Here is a 15214-nt window from a genome sequence, read left to right as displayed (position 1 = left end):
ATATGTTTATGAAATTTCACCAACTTTAAAAAATATGTTTCCAAATATTTTGGGCATAACAAAGGATTTTATATCTTACTAAAGTACTGATTTTGCTGGAGGGTTCTCTTAAAACTAGTTCATCAAATAGTCAGAAGTAAAGAAAGGAAAACTCATTTGTTCAGTTATCTGGCAGGAAAGGGGTGTTGTCCCTTTAAGGGCTCTCTTCAACAGGGGGTGAAGGGAGAAAGGGATGGACAGAAAGGACAGGAAGGCTTTGAAGCAAGTTTTTTGTACTATAGTAATTAAAATGTGTATTTTAAATAAGGGTGGTCCTTTGAAGGATTTATTTTAAAAACGATATGTCTAAAGATCAAGCATTTAAGGCTAAAGATGAATACTCAGATTGTGCATCTAAAAATCTATGCAAGGATTTTTTAAGAGATGTGATTTTATCATCTTCAGCAACACACTCATGAAATATTTGTAAAGCAAATTTTAAACTAAGATCCTGTAGACTAACATGTTCTGAGTAAATATTACAGTCATGCACAACTGTTTTTGTCAGTACATTCAGAAACTGACAGTATATAGCTGGGGGTTGGCAAATGCCTGCTAACTGGCTTCATTACTACTTGAATGGCTCTTTAGCAGGTTCAATGTTGTGCTAATAGGTCTGGAAGGTTTTTTCACTTTTAAGTTACTAGATCCTCTCCAGAGGAAGACTCAACAGGCTGCAGCAGCTAGTGGTGGGAGCCTGCAGGAAGGATCAGAACAGGGATAGAAACAGGAGGGTGGGTGGACACTAAGCCCCAGGGGTGCCCCAAATTTTCAGGTGCCCTACGCATATGCATATGCATATGCATATGCTTAAGGACAGCCCTGTGTATGGGGCTGAAGCCCCGGGGCCCTGAGCCCCACCGTCCAGGGCTGAAGCCAAAGCCTGAGCAATGTAGCTTCGCGGGAGCCCTTGTAGCATGGGGCCCCAGGCAACTGCCCTGCTTGCTACCCCCTAATATGCAGAAAATCAATTATTGTGGTACAGGTGGGCCATGGAGTTTTTATAGCATGTTGTGGGGGCCTCAAAAAGGAAAAGATTGAGAACCTCTGCAATAAAAGACATGAGGTCACACAACTTGTCTTTCTAGTAGGTAAAAAGCCACCAAAGAGACAACCCCCCCTTCTACAGTACCTTTTGGACCATCGATAGCAGACCCTTCCTTGCCCACAGCAGTTCAGACCGGGTATTCTGTGGCCTCCTGATCGTTTCATGATCATACCTTCTCTGAAACAAATGTAAAGATGACAAATAAATGGCAAATTTGATACATGCATACACAGCTTATTAATTATCCCTAGATGAAGCTATATGGACTGGAGGAATCTGACCTGGAGGTACGTAGGCAAGGTCAAACACAGCACTGTGACACCTGTCTGACCCCTTTCACCTCATGGGGGTGGCATGGGCAGAATGGAGCAGAAGTGGCTCACCTCTCTCTCATTTTCTATTGCCAGGTCGTCTCTCTTATTCTCCTTGCGCCTCAGACATTTCATCCGCCTCCCAAGCAGTGGGTGACTTGAACCTAACTCTATCGTACATCCAGCAAATGAACTGAACCCACAGTAACAGCAGTGGTATTGTAATAAATACCCTGCCAGCAGTAAGAAGGACTAAGGGTAAAGTCTCCGCTTACAAATGAACTGAGGGCAAAGAGGCATCTAGGGTGCAAACAGGGAATGAGCAGCACCAGGGAGGGGTGAGGGGGCAGAATGAAGGCCATGGAGGAGAAGGTGAATAGAAGATACATCCAACCTACCCTCCCACGTGGCAGGGAAAGCGAGAATCACTTCTGTGCACAACAGGAATGAGTTCAAGCTAAGGGCTGCAGCGCAGACTGAAACACTACAAGCTTAAGGGCTTGTAGCGCTGTAAAGTGCCAGCGTAGACAACTTTCTCCCTCAGGGGTGTGAAAAAACCACTGCCCTGAGCGCTGCAAGTTTGAGCGCTGTAACGTGCCAGTATAGACAGTGAGTGCACCAGCGCTCAGCGCTGGTAGCTACACCCCACGTGGTGGTGGTTCTCTCCCAGCACTGTGCCGCGACTACCCAAGCCACGTTAAAGTTTTCTCGTTGCCAGTGAAGATGTGCCCTTAGTCTGAGAATGTCAATGTGGTGAAGAGCTCTTAAATCTGCGAGAGGGCCTAACACAGAGAAGCTTCCATCCTTCTTGCCCACTGTCAAATCCTTCCCTGTTTATAACACTGGATGCCTGGAATCACTGCATTTCAAACACCCATGTTCCATCCAAATAACCTGAAGAAAGTTTCACTACTGCCTGCGAGGCCGTTTACAAAAGCAACAGACACTTTTGGTGGTAATCGAAACAACACAGTTTCTATTTAATAGTGTTCAAAAGAAAGGAATTAAGTGTCAACCTCCGGCTCAAGAAAACTTTGGGAAGTTTCAAGAAAAAAAATGGACCTTTCTTGATGGTGACATGAAAAAACTAACCAGTGCTGTAAGCATGTTATGACAGGGACTGTACATTGCTCTAGTTGTTTGCATTGGGCCATATTGTTATTTGATGCAACTCCAGTCAATGACAGGATGAATTTGGCCCTGTGAGTCTGGCAATGAGATGTGTTCTGCCTTTTACATTCATTATTATTTCCACAGTTGTAATGGCCTCTTGTGAATAATAATAGAAGATAAGATGTTCCCAAATTAATTGCTAGCTTGGCAGGAAAGCTACCAATTTGGACAGTCTCTCTTTATAAAATGACGCTCTTGATGAAATGTGACTCACACAAAGAAATAAAATTCAACTTACATGCCCTTTGGTCCTAGATCATGGATAAATGACAGCTGACTTACACCAATGAATTCCATCTGGAAAATAAAAAGTTCCCCATTGTTTATATTTTGGACTCCCAAAATCAGTTTGCTTGGAAAAACAACACTGACAGCGAAAATAATTCATCAGCAGGAAAAGGTGGGAACATCTTTTTTAGGGCTCAATCCCAAACCCACTGAAGTCAACAGAAATGTATGTGTTTTGGATCAGGCCTTTAATGAACCTGACCAAAACAACCAAAATCAGATTTTATGGGACATTATATGTGGTTATTTAGACGCTTGGTAAAAACCCATTGGAACCATCACCTGTAGGTCACTGATTCAAATTCAGTTCACATCAGTAATGACAAAATTTACCATTGCTTGGTAAGTGTCTGGTGACCTATGTGAAGAGAGTTCGTAGACTCAGTTCAGTTTCCACTAGATGTGTGTCTGCCTCATGCCAGTTGGCTCCACCAAAAGGCCAGTGACTAAATGGACAGACAAAAACTGCTAACATAAACTAGAAGTCTGTTAAGTATCAGAGTTGTAATCTCATGTAAAATGTTTGGGTTCATCAACTGACCCCAATTCAAAAAACCTTGAAGTTATCCAGAGAGATCACAGGAGAATATACAGATAAGCCGAAGTGTAGTCCTCTTGCCATTAGCAAACTAACGACAATGAGCTCCATATCTGCATTAAAATCTAGAACTAGCCCTCTTCCAACCAACCAGGCTTTCTTGGCAGAGTAAGCCATTCCTGCCATATATGCTGCTGCTGCTTAATCATCTCAGATCCAGTTAGAGAGTCTCTCTCACCACTGGGTTGAAAGTGAGAGCAGAATCTGACCCACGTGATACAGAGGTAAACAGATTTCAGCCACTCTCCTTTGTCTGTATCGGGTTAATTAGCCAAAGTGCACAAACACTCAGGGGGAGGAAGCAGGAGGTGGTTTTCTCATTTGATCTGGCAGCAAAGAGGCAGAAAGAAGAACTTAACTTTCTAATGAAATGTGCTGCCATCCAGAGCTGAATGGGCTAAATTCAAATCTCAGATCCACATACACAGCTGCAATTGACCTCAATGAGAAATAAACGGGAGCCACATGCATCCAAGGTCAGAATGTATTCAGAAAAATACCAGTGATAACATCACGCCCCTTTTTCAATAGCTGTGCTCACCTCTTAGATCCAGAGGGAGTGGAGATGCAGAACTGGCAAAGGAGCACAGCCTTATCACGGTGAAAATCCCCATGGGGCCAACACTACATAAGGGTTTCACGGTCCCCCTGGCCTGAAAAGCTCATCCCAAGCTTCAGAGCCACACTTTAGCTTTGCTCTATGCCATAAGGCAGAAAACGGTGATTTCCAAACCACAAATTAAATCAATAGCAGTGAATGGTTTGACATGACGCAGATCATAACAATCCTAGGCTCCAATTCTGCCACCATTTCTCATGTGGAATAATAACTATGAAGTAGTTGCACTGATCTCAGTGGGACTACTCACAAATCGTAGGAAGTCTGACACAACATGACAGAAAGACAGATCTGGGCCCTTAGGGCTAGAATGAGCCTGTAGGCCAGGGTATAACCGTGTCATTTCAGGAAGAGTCCCAGCAAGAAACTGCAACTCAGAGACACAGTTCCATTCCTGCCCTGGTGCAGAGGTGGGGAGAGTATTTTGCTACAGCTTTTTTTAGGGCACAGCATAACTTCCCCTCCCAGCCAGGCAGCTCTGCTGTCCTCTCAGGCCTGTAGCTGCCATCTGGTCACTGAACCAACAAGTGATACGCAATTTTAGACTTGGTTTTGGTAAGCAGTGACATCATAGCAGAGCTAGTTGTAGGAAATAACCTTGGATCAGGTGATCACAAGTTGATTCAGTTTAAATTAAATGGAAGGATAATCAAAACCAGGTCATCAACTATGATTTTTTTTTATTATTATTTCAAAAAGGCAAACTTTGGGAATTAAGGGAATGAGTTAAAGAGGTCAACTGGAATGAAGAGTTCAAGGACTTAAATGTGGAGGAGGCTTGGAATTTCTTCAAATCAACTATATGAAAACTATCTGAAATTTGCACCCAAGCAAGGGGGAAAAAAACACTCATAGGGAAAGACCCCAGATTCAGCTGGATGAATGACCACCTCAAAAAGGCTATTAGGAATAAGCAGAGAGCCTACAGAGAATGGAAAAGGGGACTGATCAGTAAAGAAAGCTACACCTTGGAGATTAGAAAATGTAGGAATAAAGTGAGAATTGCTAAACGTCAAGCTGAATTTAAAAAAAAAGAAAAAAGAGGTTTATTACTTATATAAATAGAAAGGGAATAAGGAATGATGAGGTTAAACCCACTATGTAAAGTGGATGGGAAGGAGATTAAAGATAACCTAGGTATGGCCCAAAAATGAAATTCATACTTTGCCTCGGTTTTTAATACAGATGATAATATGGAACATGGCATGAAGGTCGGAGGGCTGATGGAAATCGGTGTATGGAAATGGAAATTACCACATCTGCAATGGCAGAAAACCTTTTTTTAAATTTTTTTTTTAGAAGGGATGTGTAGCAGACCTAATATACTTGGATGTCAGTAAAGCATTTGATGGGGTACCACATGGGAAATTATTAGTGAAACGGGGAAAAACTGGGATTGGTACAAGAATTGTAAGGTGGATAAGGAACTGGCTAACGGGGAGAAGGCAACGGGTTATGTTGAAAAGTGGATTATCGAACTGGAAGGAGGTTACTAGTAGAGGTTCTCAAGGATCGATCTTGGGATCAATCTTATTCAATATTTTTATTAATGACCTAGGCACAAAAAGTAGGAGAGTGGTAATGAAATTTGCTGATGATACACAGTTAGGAGGCATCGTCAACACAGAGGAGGATCAGAATATTATACAGGGAGATCTGGATGACCTTGAAGACCAGATGTCATAGGTCTCACCCCCACTTGGAGCTGTTGAATCACACACAGGGAAGCAGCCACTTCCCCCCTCCCCTCCTCTAGAGACTCTGGAGAGGTCACTGATTAACCCTGTGAATCAATCAGCACTCAACTAGAACTTCCCCTTCCTTCCCCTTCCTCCACAAGAGAAAGAATTTAACAAAGTCCAAAGAAAAGATTTTATTAAAGAAAGAAAAAGTACACTATCTCTGTATTTTGATCCCCCCCCCTCCTTTTCCTCAGTAAAAGCAGTAGTAACACAGAGAATTAAAGAAATTTCTATAAACACACACAAATTGCAAAGAAAGAAATCAAATTATAAGACTAATTTTCTAATTAATACTACTATTATTGGATAGTAGGAACTACTCTCCAGGAGAACTTGACATGTCTTTCTCTTATCCAAAAAAAGAGAGAACTAACAAGAACACAACACAAAGGCTTCCCTCCACAGAGATTTGAAATTATCTTGTCTCTGATTGGTCCTCTGGTCAGGTGGTCATCAGGTACTGCATGTTAACCCTTTACAGGTAAAAGAGACCTTAACCCTTAACTAACTGTTTATGACACCAGAGTAACAGAAATGGGATGAAATTCAATAGTACAAAGTGCAAGGTCATGCACTTAGGGTCTAATAATAAGGATTTCTGCTTCAGACTGGGGGCTTATCAGCTGGAAGAGACAGAAGAGGAGAGAGACTTGGGTGTGTAGAGAATCACAGTATGACCACAAACCACCCAGGTGATACAGCTGCAAAGAAATGCAAATACAATCCTAGGATGCATTAGGGGAAGAATTTTCAGTAGAGATAATGTAGTATTAATGCCATTGTACTAGACACTGATAAGAATATTTGGAATACTCTGTACAATTCTCATCACCCATGTTCAAGAAAGATGAATTCAAACTGGAACAGGTGCAGAGAAGAGCTACTAGGATGATCTGGGGAATGAAGGGCCTATCTTATGAGAGGAGAGTGGAAGAGCTTGGCTTAGTTAGTTTAGCAGAAAGAAGGCTGGGTGGGGATACAATTGCTCTATATAAAACATACATGGTGGGGAGGGGTGTAAAGGCCAGGGAGGGTGAAGAGTTATTTAAGCTAAAGAACAATGTTGGCAAAAGAACAAATGGATACGAACTGGGCATGAACAAATTCAGGCTAGAAATTAGAATAAGGTTTTTAACCAACAGAACAGTGAGGTTTTGGAACCTCGTTCCAATAAGAGTTGTGGGAGCAAACAATTTAGTTTGTTTTAAGAGAGCGCCAAATTGATGAGTAGGATTGTATATCAGGGTTTCTTATGATGGTGGGGGCAGAGCTTGCCAGCCCTGGGGCTCATGTACAGTTTATATCTTATGGTCCTAAAAGCTCAGGCTTCAGAGCTTTAGCCAGCCACCCGTAGAGGTCAAGGAGGGATTTCTCCACCTTCTCTCCCTGCCATGTATTTTAGGATTGTTGTTGCCTTTTGTCTCCTTCTTCTGAAGCATCAGAGGTGGCTGCAGCTGGAGAAGGGACACTGGACAGGGCAGACCTGTGCTCTGAGTAGCACTGAGCATTCTCTTTCTCTTTCTCGGGGGCTTGGCTGGCTGGTTCTTGCTCACATGCTCAGGGTCTAAGTTATCACCATATGTGGGGTCAGAAAGGAATTTTCCACCTGGGCCGATTGGCAGTGACCTTGGGGGTTTTCAGCTTCCCCTGCATCAAGTGGGTATGGGTCACATGCCAGGATTACCTGGGTATGTTTCACTTAATCAATTTCCTGCCATTGGAGGGGCTCAAGCACTGGTGCACCTCAGTCCCTCCTATTCTCTGCCTGTGTCACGTAATAGTCTAGTTTCCTGTGGGCTGTAATCTTTCAGTCTAATTCCAGTTTTGGGGTTTAGTGTGGGTGTTGGTGGCCTGTGACGTATACAGCCTTGACAGAATCTGATTTTTAAAATTTTGACAGATAATATCAATGTTTATTTTAAGCATGTTTTTAGATTTTTACTGATGTAAATGTTCACAGTTATGTGAAATGATGGAGGGCATCAGACAATTATTTAGTGACAGCAGATGTTGAAATTCAAAAAGTTAAAGTTTTATAAACTATTAACACAAATAATCAACACATCCAAATATTCAAAGTAAATATCCTTCAATCAACAAATCGTACTTGCTTTTACTATTCATTTGCTAATCCATTTTAACAAGCCTAATTCAAAAGACTAAATCACTGGATTTTGACTCTGATAAGTTATCAAGCAGCACTATTCTTATTTTATCTATTTGTATATTACGATTATTGGTGGAAATATTTTTTCATTGGTTTGCATTTTTGTTTGAAATTGATGTGTACCAACATACACCAATACAAATGTAATCCTTCCAAACCAAGATATGCAGGAGCAGTGATGAGCTGCCAAAATCTTAACAACCGGTTCCCTATCAAAAGTTCTGATTTAAGGGGGGGGGGGGGAGCAGGGGAGGGGCCGGGGTTGAGGGAGACATACTCATGGGGCCGGGGGCCCCTGCAGGGCCTGGGGCAAATTGCCCCATTTGCCTCGCCCCCCCCCCCGCAGCCCTGGAGCTCGCATTCCCCCCCCCCCCTTCCCTTGCCTGCAGCTCAAAGCAGCAGGACCACTCAGGAGCTCAGCTGAGCTGCCCAGCTGCTGGCCATGCTGAGGTTCTGCGGGGTGGGGGAAGCGGGGGAGGGCCTGGAGGAAACATCCTCGTGGGGCCAATTGCCCCACTTGCCCCCTCCCCTCCGGCCAGCCCTGGAGCTTGCAGCAGTCACACACACACACACACACACGCCGGGCTGCTCAAAAAGCGGCAGCAGGACTCTTCCCGAGCTCAGCTGAGCTGCCCAGCTGATGCCGGCGGCTGGCCACGCTGCAGCTGGGGGAAGCGGGGGAGGGGCCAAGGGAGCCTCAGGCTGCCCAGCTGGGAATCCTGGGAGCAACAGGATGGTCCAGCCGGCGGACTGGAGTTCTTTGCCCACCTCCTGGCCCTTTAACAACCGGTTCTCCACGGAGGTCTAATTTTAGCAACCGGTTCTTGGGAACCGGTGGGAACCGGCTCCAGCTCACCACTGTGCAGGAGGTGAGATTAGATTATCTGGCTTTAAATTCTATGACTATGATCAGGGATAGCACAGCCACAGAGATGAGTCAAAGGGCTCCTATTCTCATGCATGGTCATGTGGCCCAAGGACACAAACTAGCTCTTAGTAGGAGTCAGTATCTGTATACTTGATTTCCTGCTTTCCTATGATTTTGTCATTTTCATGAAGCAAAGAGAACTAATTATTTCATGGTTTTGTTCACAAGGTTTCGAATTCACAAATTCTCACTATCTGTCCTGGGTAAGGAAGAAGAAACAGGTTCTGCCATCTGTGAATAGTTCATTCTTTTCTGTGGGTGAAATTCGGCACAGCCTGTGCAAGGCCTATGTACCATTTAAAACCCTTTACATGGTGCTTACGTTGGGCCTCAGGCAGTCTCAGCTCTGGGGACAAATTTTCAGCTTCCTGAAAGGTGCAGAGGATCCAACCACTGATAATCAGGCCCCTTAAGTTTCAGAGTAGCAGCCGTGTTAGTCTGTATCCGCAAAAAGAACAGGAGTCCTTGTGGCACCTTAAAGACTAACAAATTTATTGTAGCATCAGCTTTTGTGGGCTACAGCTCCGATGAAGTGGGCTGTAGCCCACGAAAGCTTAGGCCCCTTAAGGCCTCTCGGATTGGGCACCCAAATACCAAAGCACATAAAATCACTTATGAAAATCTTGGCCATTTGCTCTGAAAAGTAAGTAGGTTGTTATTTGGGGAACATTTAGTAATGAGAAAGTGAGAGACTAACTGTGCTCAAAGAAGGAAAAGAAAAACAGGTATGTAGGAGAAATTACCACTCAGATGGAAACGTAACAGTTTATTTGCTTAACTTTATTGCCTGGAACTGCCAGATCAAAGGCAAATATTGTTCTACATTATAGCTGCCAGTCCCCTCCACCCAACCAGTCCTTAAAATGGTGTCCATAGTAACACAAACACAGAACCACATTCCTCTCTGACTGGTCTGCTCCTGATGGTAGCCAAATACGAATGCCATACGAGATCCTTCAGGACAAATACAGCCCTTGATAGTTCTGTATGTGCACAATGTCTCATGAAATCCTATGTCTTGTGAGAGCATCAGAAGGCAAAGCTTGGCCTTTTGGCCCCAATCATAACTCATGTGTTTCTTTTTATGCAGGTGAGTGGTCACACTGGACTTCCATCAGATTATTTAAATATGCAAAATTAAGCAGGTGTTTGCAGGATTGGGGCTTCAATATGGAAAAATCCTGTAGATTACAGGAAAAGTTATTTAATGAGATGGAAAAATATGATTAAGTGATATCATTATCAATATTATTATTTTGTTAAATACTTTTACTGGTACAGTGCCTTTAATCTGAGGATCTCATAAGTCACAAAGAAAACTGAAAAAGAGGATAGCAGGATAGCAGTACCCTTTCATCTCCTTTACATTTGAATTCTTGCACTACCCAGCTGTTGTTGTGGTGACCAGACATCCCACTCAGGTTTCACAGTGATCTGTAGCAAAATATTTTAACTATGAGATGGGGGCTGACGTTTCAATGATAGTTTTCCCCCTACAAGAGGTAGGGGGAAAAAACAGACATAGCAGATTAGCTGAAGAGCAAATGAGCTATGAAAAATTAAACAACAGGTGCAACGTGGATACACAAGACATTTTAACCATCTTTTCCCCCCCTGCTGAACCACGCACCTATGATATATTTATGCAAGATTTTAAGAAAGATTGTTCAGATGACATGGCCTTTTTAAGTAGGATTCAGCAGTTCCAAAGTCTGTTTTTCATTGCAGCTCTAGCTTTTTTAAAAAAATGATAAAAACAAATAGTTCACTAGTAGCTCTGGCAACATAATAATACACTACATCACCAGTGCTCAGAATAACATTGTTCTAGGACAGTGTTCCAATTTTATCATACACAGAAAAATTGCTTTATGCTAAATACACATGCAAATATTATTCTTGTTTGCTACAATTCCATGTTCAAAACCCCAGTCCTGTAATCAAATCTGGCAGTGTGGGGCTCTGCATGGCTGCAGGGGTCTGCCCGAGCAGATCTAATTGCAGGATAAGAGCCTTAAATAGCAACCATAGTTGGGTGTGTGAAGTGTTCTTTAATTGTATAGCTGTGAAACTCATTCAAGGTTTATCTTGTTGCACTGGATTAATTTGAAGTGTAATTTTAAACTGATTTTGTAAAGCCAGTGCAAAAGGCTGCATGGACACTTATTGGTTTAAACTAGGGTTATTTTGGAATCTTTTTACTATCAAGCTCATATATGTCCTGATTCAAAGGCAATTAAACTCAATGGAGTCTTTCCATTTATCTTCAAATCAAGCCCATAGAATGGCTTTACAAGGTATTTGAGTCATCCTTGCCGAACTGCCCCAATTACCTGTATCTGATTATCATGATGTATCTGATTATCATAACAGGCAACATTAATTATATCCTCAACTAGCTGCCAGCTCCATATCTAATACCCTGCCACAACAGCAGACACACAAATATTCCATTAAGAAAAATTTGAGGAGACAGTTATGAACTTTCCCATTCAGGGTTACATAGTCAAAGAGTGCAGCCCTTGTTATATCACTAAACAGTGTTTAGGTACATACTATTTTCTAGTTTGCGGGCAAAACATTTAGACACAAATTGTATATTCAACACATTACGTAAGTCCCTTTACATCTCACCGCGCTTCATAGCCCTGAGCTCCGCAACAAGGGGGAAAAGAGCTACAGGTTAGGTTTGCCAATGTCATCCAAGCTGAGCCAATTATATACAAATGAACAAAACACACAAGCCACAAATACATGATAAAAGCATATCTGGAATGAATTCAATGGAATTGTTCAGATCAGTTGTTAAAACGCCTCTAGGGTGACTGGATTAGCAAGAAGAGGATCCTTACAAGATTCAGGGGACAATAAATCACATGGGTCATCTGGCCTTTATGAATCACTCAAGTTAGCCCCGTGCCTGAACTTGCAAAGAATTCAGCTGGAGACATCTACAAGCCAAAGATCTATCTGGACCTCAGCCTGAGGACTTGCAGAGCCTAACACTCAGGAGCCAAAATCTGCACATGCAGCAAAACAAGCAGCACATCCCTCCGTTTTCAAGTGACAGATTTTTCAACACAAGAACAGCAACACACCCGTACTATTGTAAGAAGGACAGACACTAGTCTAAGGTGAATATCAGAAATCTGCAGCTTTGTCTCTGGTCTGAGAATGATCATTTTAAATAAATTGTTCCCAGCGTCTCTCTTTCCCCATTAACTGCACCACCTGTTGCACTGAGCAGTGCAGCCAACATCACAAGGCAAGTTCTCACTGAGTGCTTCACAGAAGTCAAATCAATTGAAAGCCAACCAATACTCTAAGAATGTACGTTCAGAACAATATCTGTCTCTGCTGGACAGGGACAGAATGGAGCTGTGACGTTGCACTCCATACGTTTTATGGAAATATGCTTATGAGTGTGAATATAATGTAACTGGAATATGCTTTATGCAAAAGGTCTCTTGTAAGGTATCATAACAAAGGTTATAAACTACTGAATATATTCCTCCTATTTGTATGCATGTATCATTCTTGTATCTGAAGCTCGAAATATGAAGTATTGCTCTGAGGTCCTATTGTAATAATGCGAAGAGTGGGCCATTAATGGTGGTTTAGAATCTTGATGGGTCCCATTGACTAGGACAATTGGTTGTAAATGGTTTATTTACCTGCAAGCCTTCCCGTGTACCTGTGGGCCAACCCAGGAAGAATGGAGACTAGGGGTCTTACAGTGACATTTGACCATGTTGGAATCCATCTTAATCCTTGTACTTTTCCATTGATGAGGCGGGGGTGGGGATAAGCACAGACAAAAGATTCCCGCCTTGTGTCAAAGCTATAAAAGGGGGTGGAGCAGGACAAAAGAGGCTGCCAGTCATGAGAAAACCCCTGCTTACCACCTGAGATGTCTGCTGGATCTAACAAAGACTGTACCAGGGGAAAGGATTGGGCCCAGACTAGGAAGGAGTCTAGTCTGTGAAAGAAGCTTATTGGAACATCTTTGAGGGTGAGATATTACCTGTTTTGTTTATTTTGCTTTGTGACTTACTTTGTTCTGGCTGTTATTACTTGACATCACTTAAATCCTACTTTTTATACTTAATAAAATTACTTTTGTTTATTAATAAACCCAGAGTAAGTGATTAATACCTGGGAGAGCAAACAGCTGTGCATCTCTGTATCAGCGATACAGAGGGTGAACAATTTATGAATTTACTCTGTATACGCTTTATACAGAGTAAAATGGATTTATTTGGGGTTTGGCTCCCATAGGGAGCTGTGGATCTGGGTGCTGGAGACAGGTAATCTGCTGAGCTATTTTTAGTTAAAGTCTGCAGCTCTTTGGCGGGGGGGTTCCCAGACCCTGGGTCTGTGTTGCAGCAGGCTAGCGTGTCTGGCTCAATAAAGCAGGGTTCTAGAGTCCTAAGCTGGCAGGGAAAATGGACTCAGAGGTAATTTCAGCACATCAGGTGACAGTCCCAAGGGGATCTCTGTGACTGAACCCGTCACAGGAGCTGCACTGGAGGAAGATTGGAGAGAGAAATACAGATGCTCAGGTCCATGGGCTTTACCTGTAGAGAGCCCAGGGTGCAGATGATGCATGTTTAGTATTTTTGTCCCCTAACGCCCTGTCTCTGGTGTTGTTAGATTAGTAGACAATATCAGAGAAATCTGACAAAATACAGGACAGTGGGAAAATGGATCCAATGCCAAATACTCTGAATTAAACCTCCCCCTCTCAACATACACCGCTGTCCACAACAGCAGAGCTTTTTAAAATGGCAGCCAGTTCATCTGAGGTGCAGATTTCCCACTGTAATATTAGCATATTGGCCAGCATGGGAGGGTATTTTTGCCCTGTATAACCGATACATTTGGCATTGGCAACAGTGAAACAACAGTACACATAGTGAGCAGATATACCCTCTTAAAGATGTAAAGTTGAGTCTATGTTTCTGTCTCATTTTAAAACCAAGTGTACTCAATTGTTTTGTCTTGCTCAGAAGGATAAACTCCCTCTGCTTATTCAGTAAGTTCTGCAACAAACCATTTTTTGCTGATGATACAGAAGAGAAGTAATAAATCCTTTATGTGGGGTCAGGAGAAGGGGAAATAAATGGCCATGGCAGAGGAATGTTATTCACATACAGTTATGGCCTCTAAAGTTTCCTCCAACTACCAGGTGAGAAATTTGGACAGTCAATGAGGTGAAACTCCAAGTACATAACATGGCTTTCAGGAGACACATTCTTGCACAATATGGGCCAAATTTTGGATATAACATGAACTGTCTGACTTCAATGAGATTTCGTAGGAATGAAGGAACATATAGATTACCACGGCCCTGTGTGTGTGTGTGGGGGGGGGGGTGAATTACTTGGGGAAGCCAGGGTGCCAAATTCTCTTCTTATTAACACCAACACCAACTTCCTGAAGTCAATGGGGTTGTAAGGGATATAAGCCAAAGCATAGTTTGGCCCTATGAGGTTAAGTTCCCAAGATTCCCAAAGTGAAGGTAACATCTGCCCCCATCATTTAGGCATTTGAACCTCCCACCACGGGCGGCTCTAGGGATTTTGCCGCCCCATGCACGGCAGGCAGTCAGCCTGCCTGCCGCCCCCACAGCGCTGGCAGAGCGCCCCCCACGGCTTGCTGCCCCAAGCACGTGCTTGGCGTGCTGGGGCCTGGCGCCGCCCCTGCCTCCAACCAAACATCTTAAATGTTACCCAGAACCAATCAGAAGCCAGTCATATTACTTGTGTAATGAGCTGTCTGCACAAGACTGCCGTTAACAAGCAGGTTGTCACAATGTGTTGTAGCGGTGACACCCCAATAGCTTGATAGAACAGCATTTTATTTGGTTCTAATCAGATTTACAATTGGACATTGGAGAAGATATTTGCCCTAATAAAAATGGCTGTAAAATGCTTTTAATAGTAAAGTAAACTACAGCATCTATTTCTCTCAGTTAAATACTTATATGTGAAAAGAACATTTATTTGTTGCTTAAGCCATTGTACACACTACTTACCGTTCCATGGTAGTTCCTGTACATGGGCATTTTTAAGATCTTTGTCAAGTAGTCTTCCAGTTGTTTCTACAATGCAAGCAATGAAAACTTTAGATAGGATGTAGGGATTACTATAAAAATCTAATTATATAGCTACAGGAAGTCATGAAGAGAATCAATAAGAAGCCACTGACTGAATGAAAAAAATATATATATCCACACACATGTAGCACACCCTCCACTGTGCCTCAATATCCCAACAAAGGGGAAATAACTCAGATCTTG

General features: G+C 42.7%; 1 protein-coding gene across 5 annotated transcripts in view; it reads right to left on the bottom strand.

Moving 5' to 3' along the window:
- The window catches only part of PLD1 (phospholipase D1), a 142022-nt gene that overhangs the window by 61071 nt on the left and 65737 nt on the right, over nucleotides 1-15214 (bottom strand). For all 5 annotated transcript variants that reach the window (XM_039490032.1, XM_039490034.1, XM_039490030.1 and 2 more), the window contains 3 exons: nucleotides 14951-15016; nucleotides 2810-2868; nucleotides 1172-1264 (listed from right to left, as the gene is read on the bottom strand). In XM_039490032.1, the coding sequence (XP_039345966.1) occupies nucleotides 1172-1264; nucleotides 2810-2868; nucleotides 14951-15016 (218 nt within the window). The remainder of the gene's footprint in view (nucleotides 1-1171; nucleotides 1265-2809; nucleotides 2869-14950; nucleotides 15017-15214) is intronic.

This window comes from Mauremys reevesii, linkage group 9 (genome assembly GCF_016161935.1).
Source record: "Mauremys reevesii isolate NIE-2019 linkage group 9, ASM1616193v1, whole genome shotgun sequence".
NCBI lineage: Eukaryota > Metazoa > Chordata > Testudines > Geoemydidae > Mauremys > Mauremys reevesii.
Note: the sequence above shows the minus strand (reverse complement) of the source record. Positions and strands in the feature narration are given on the sequence as shown.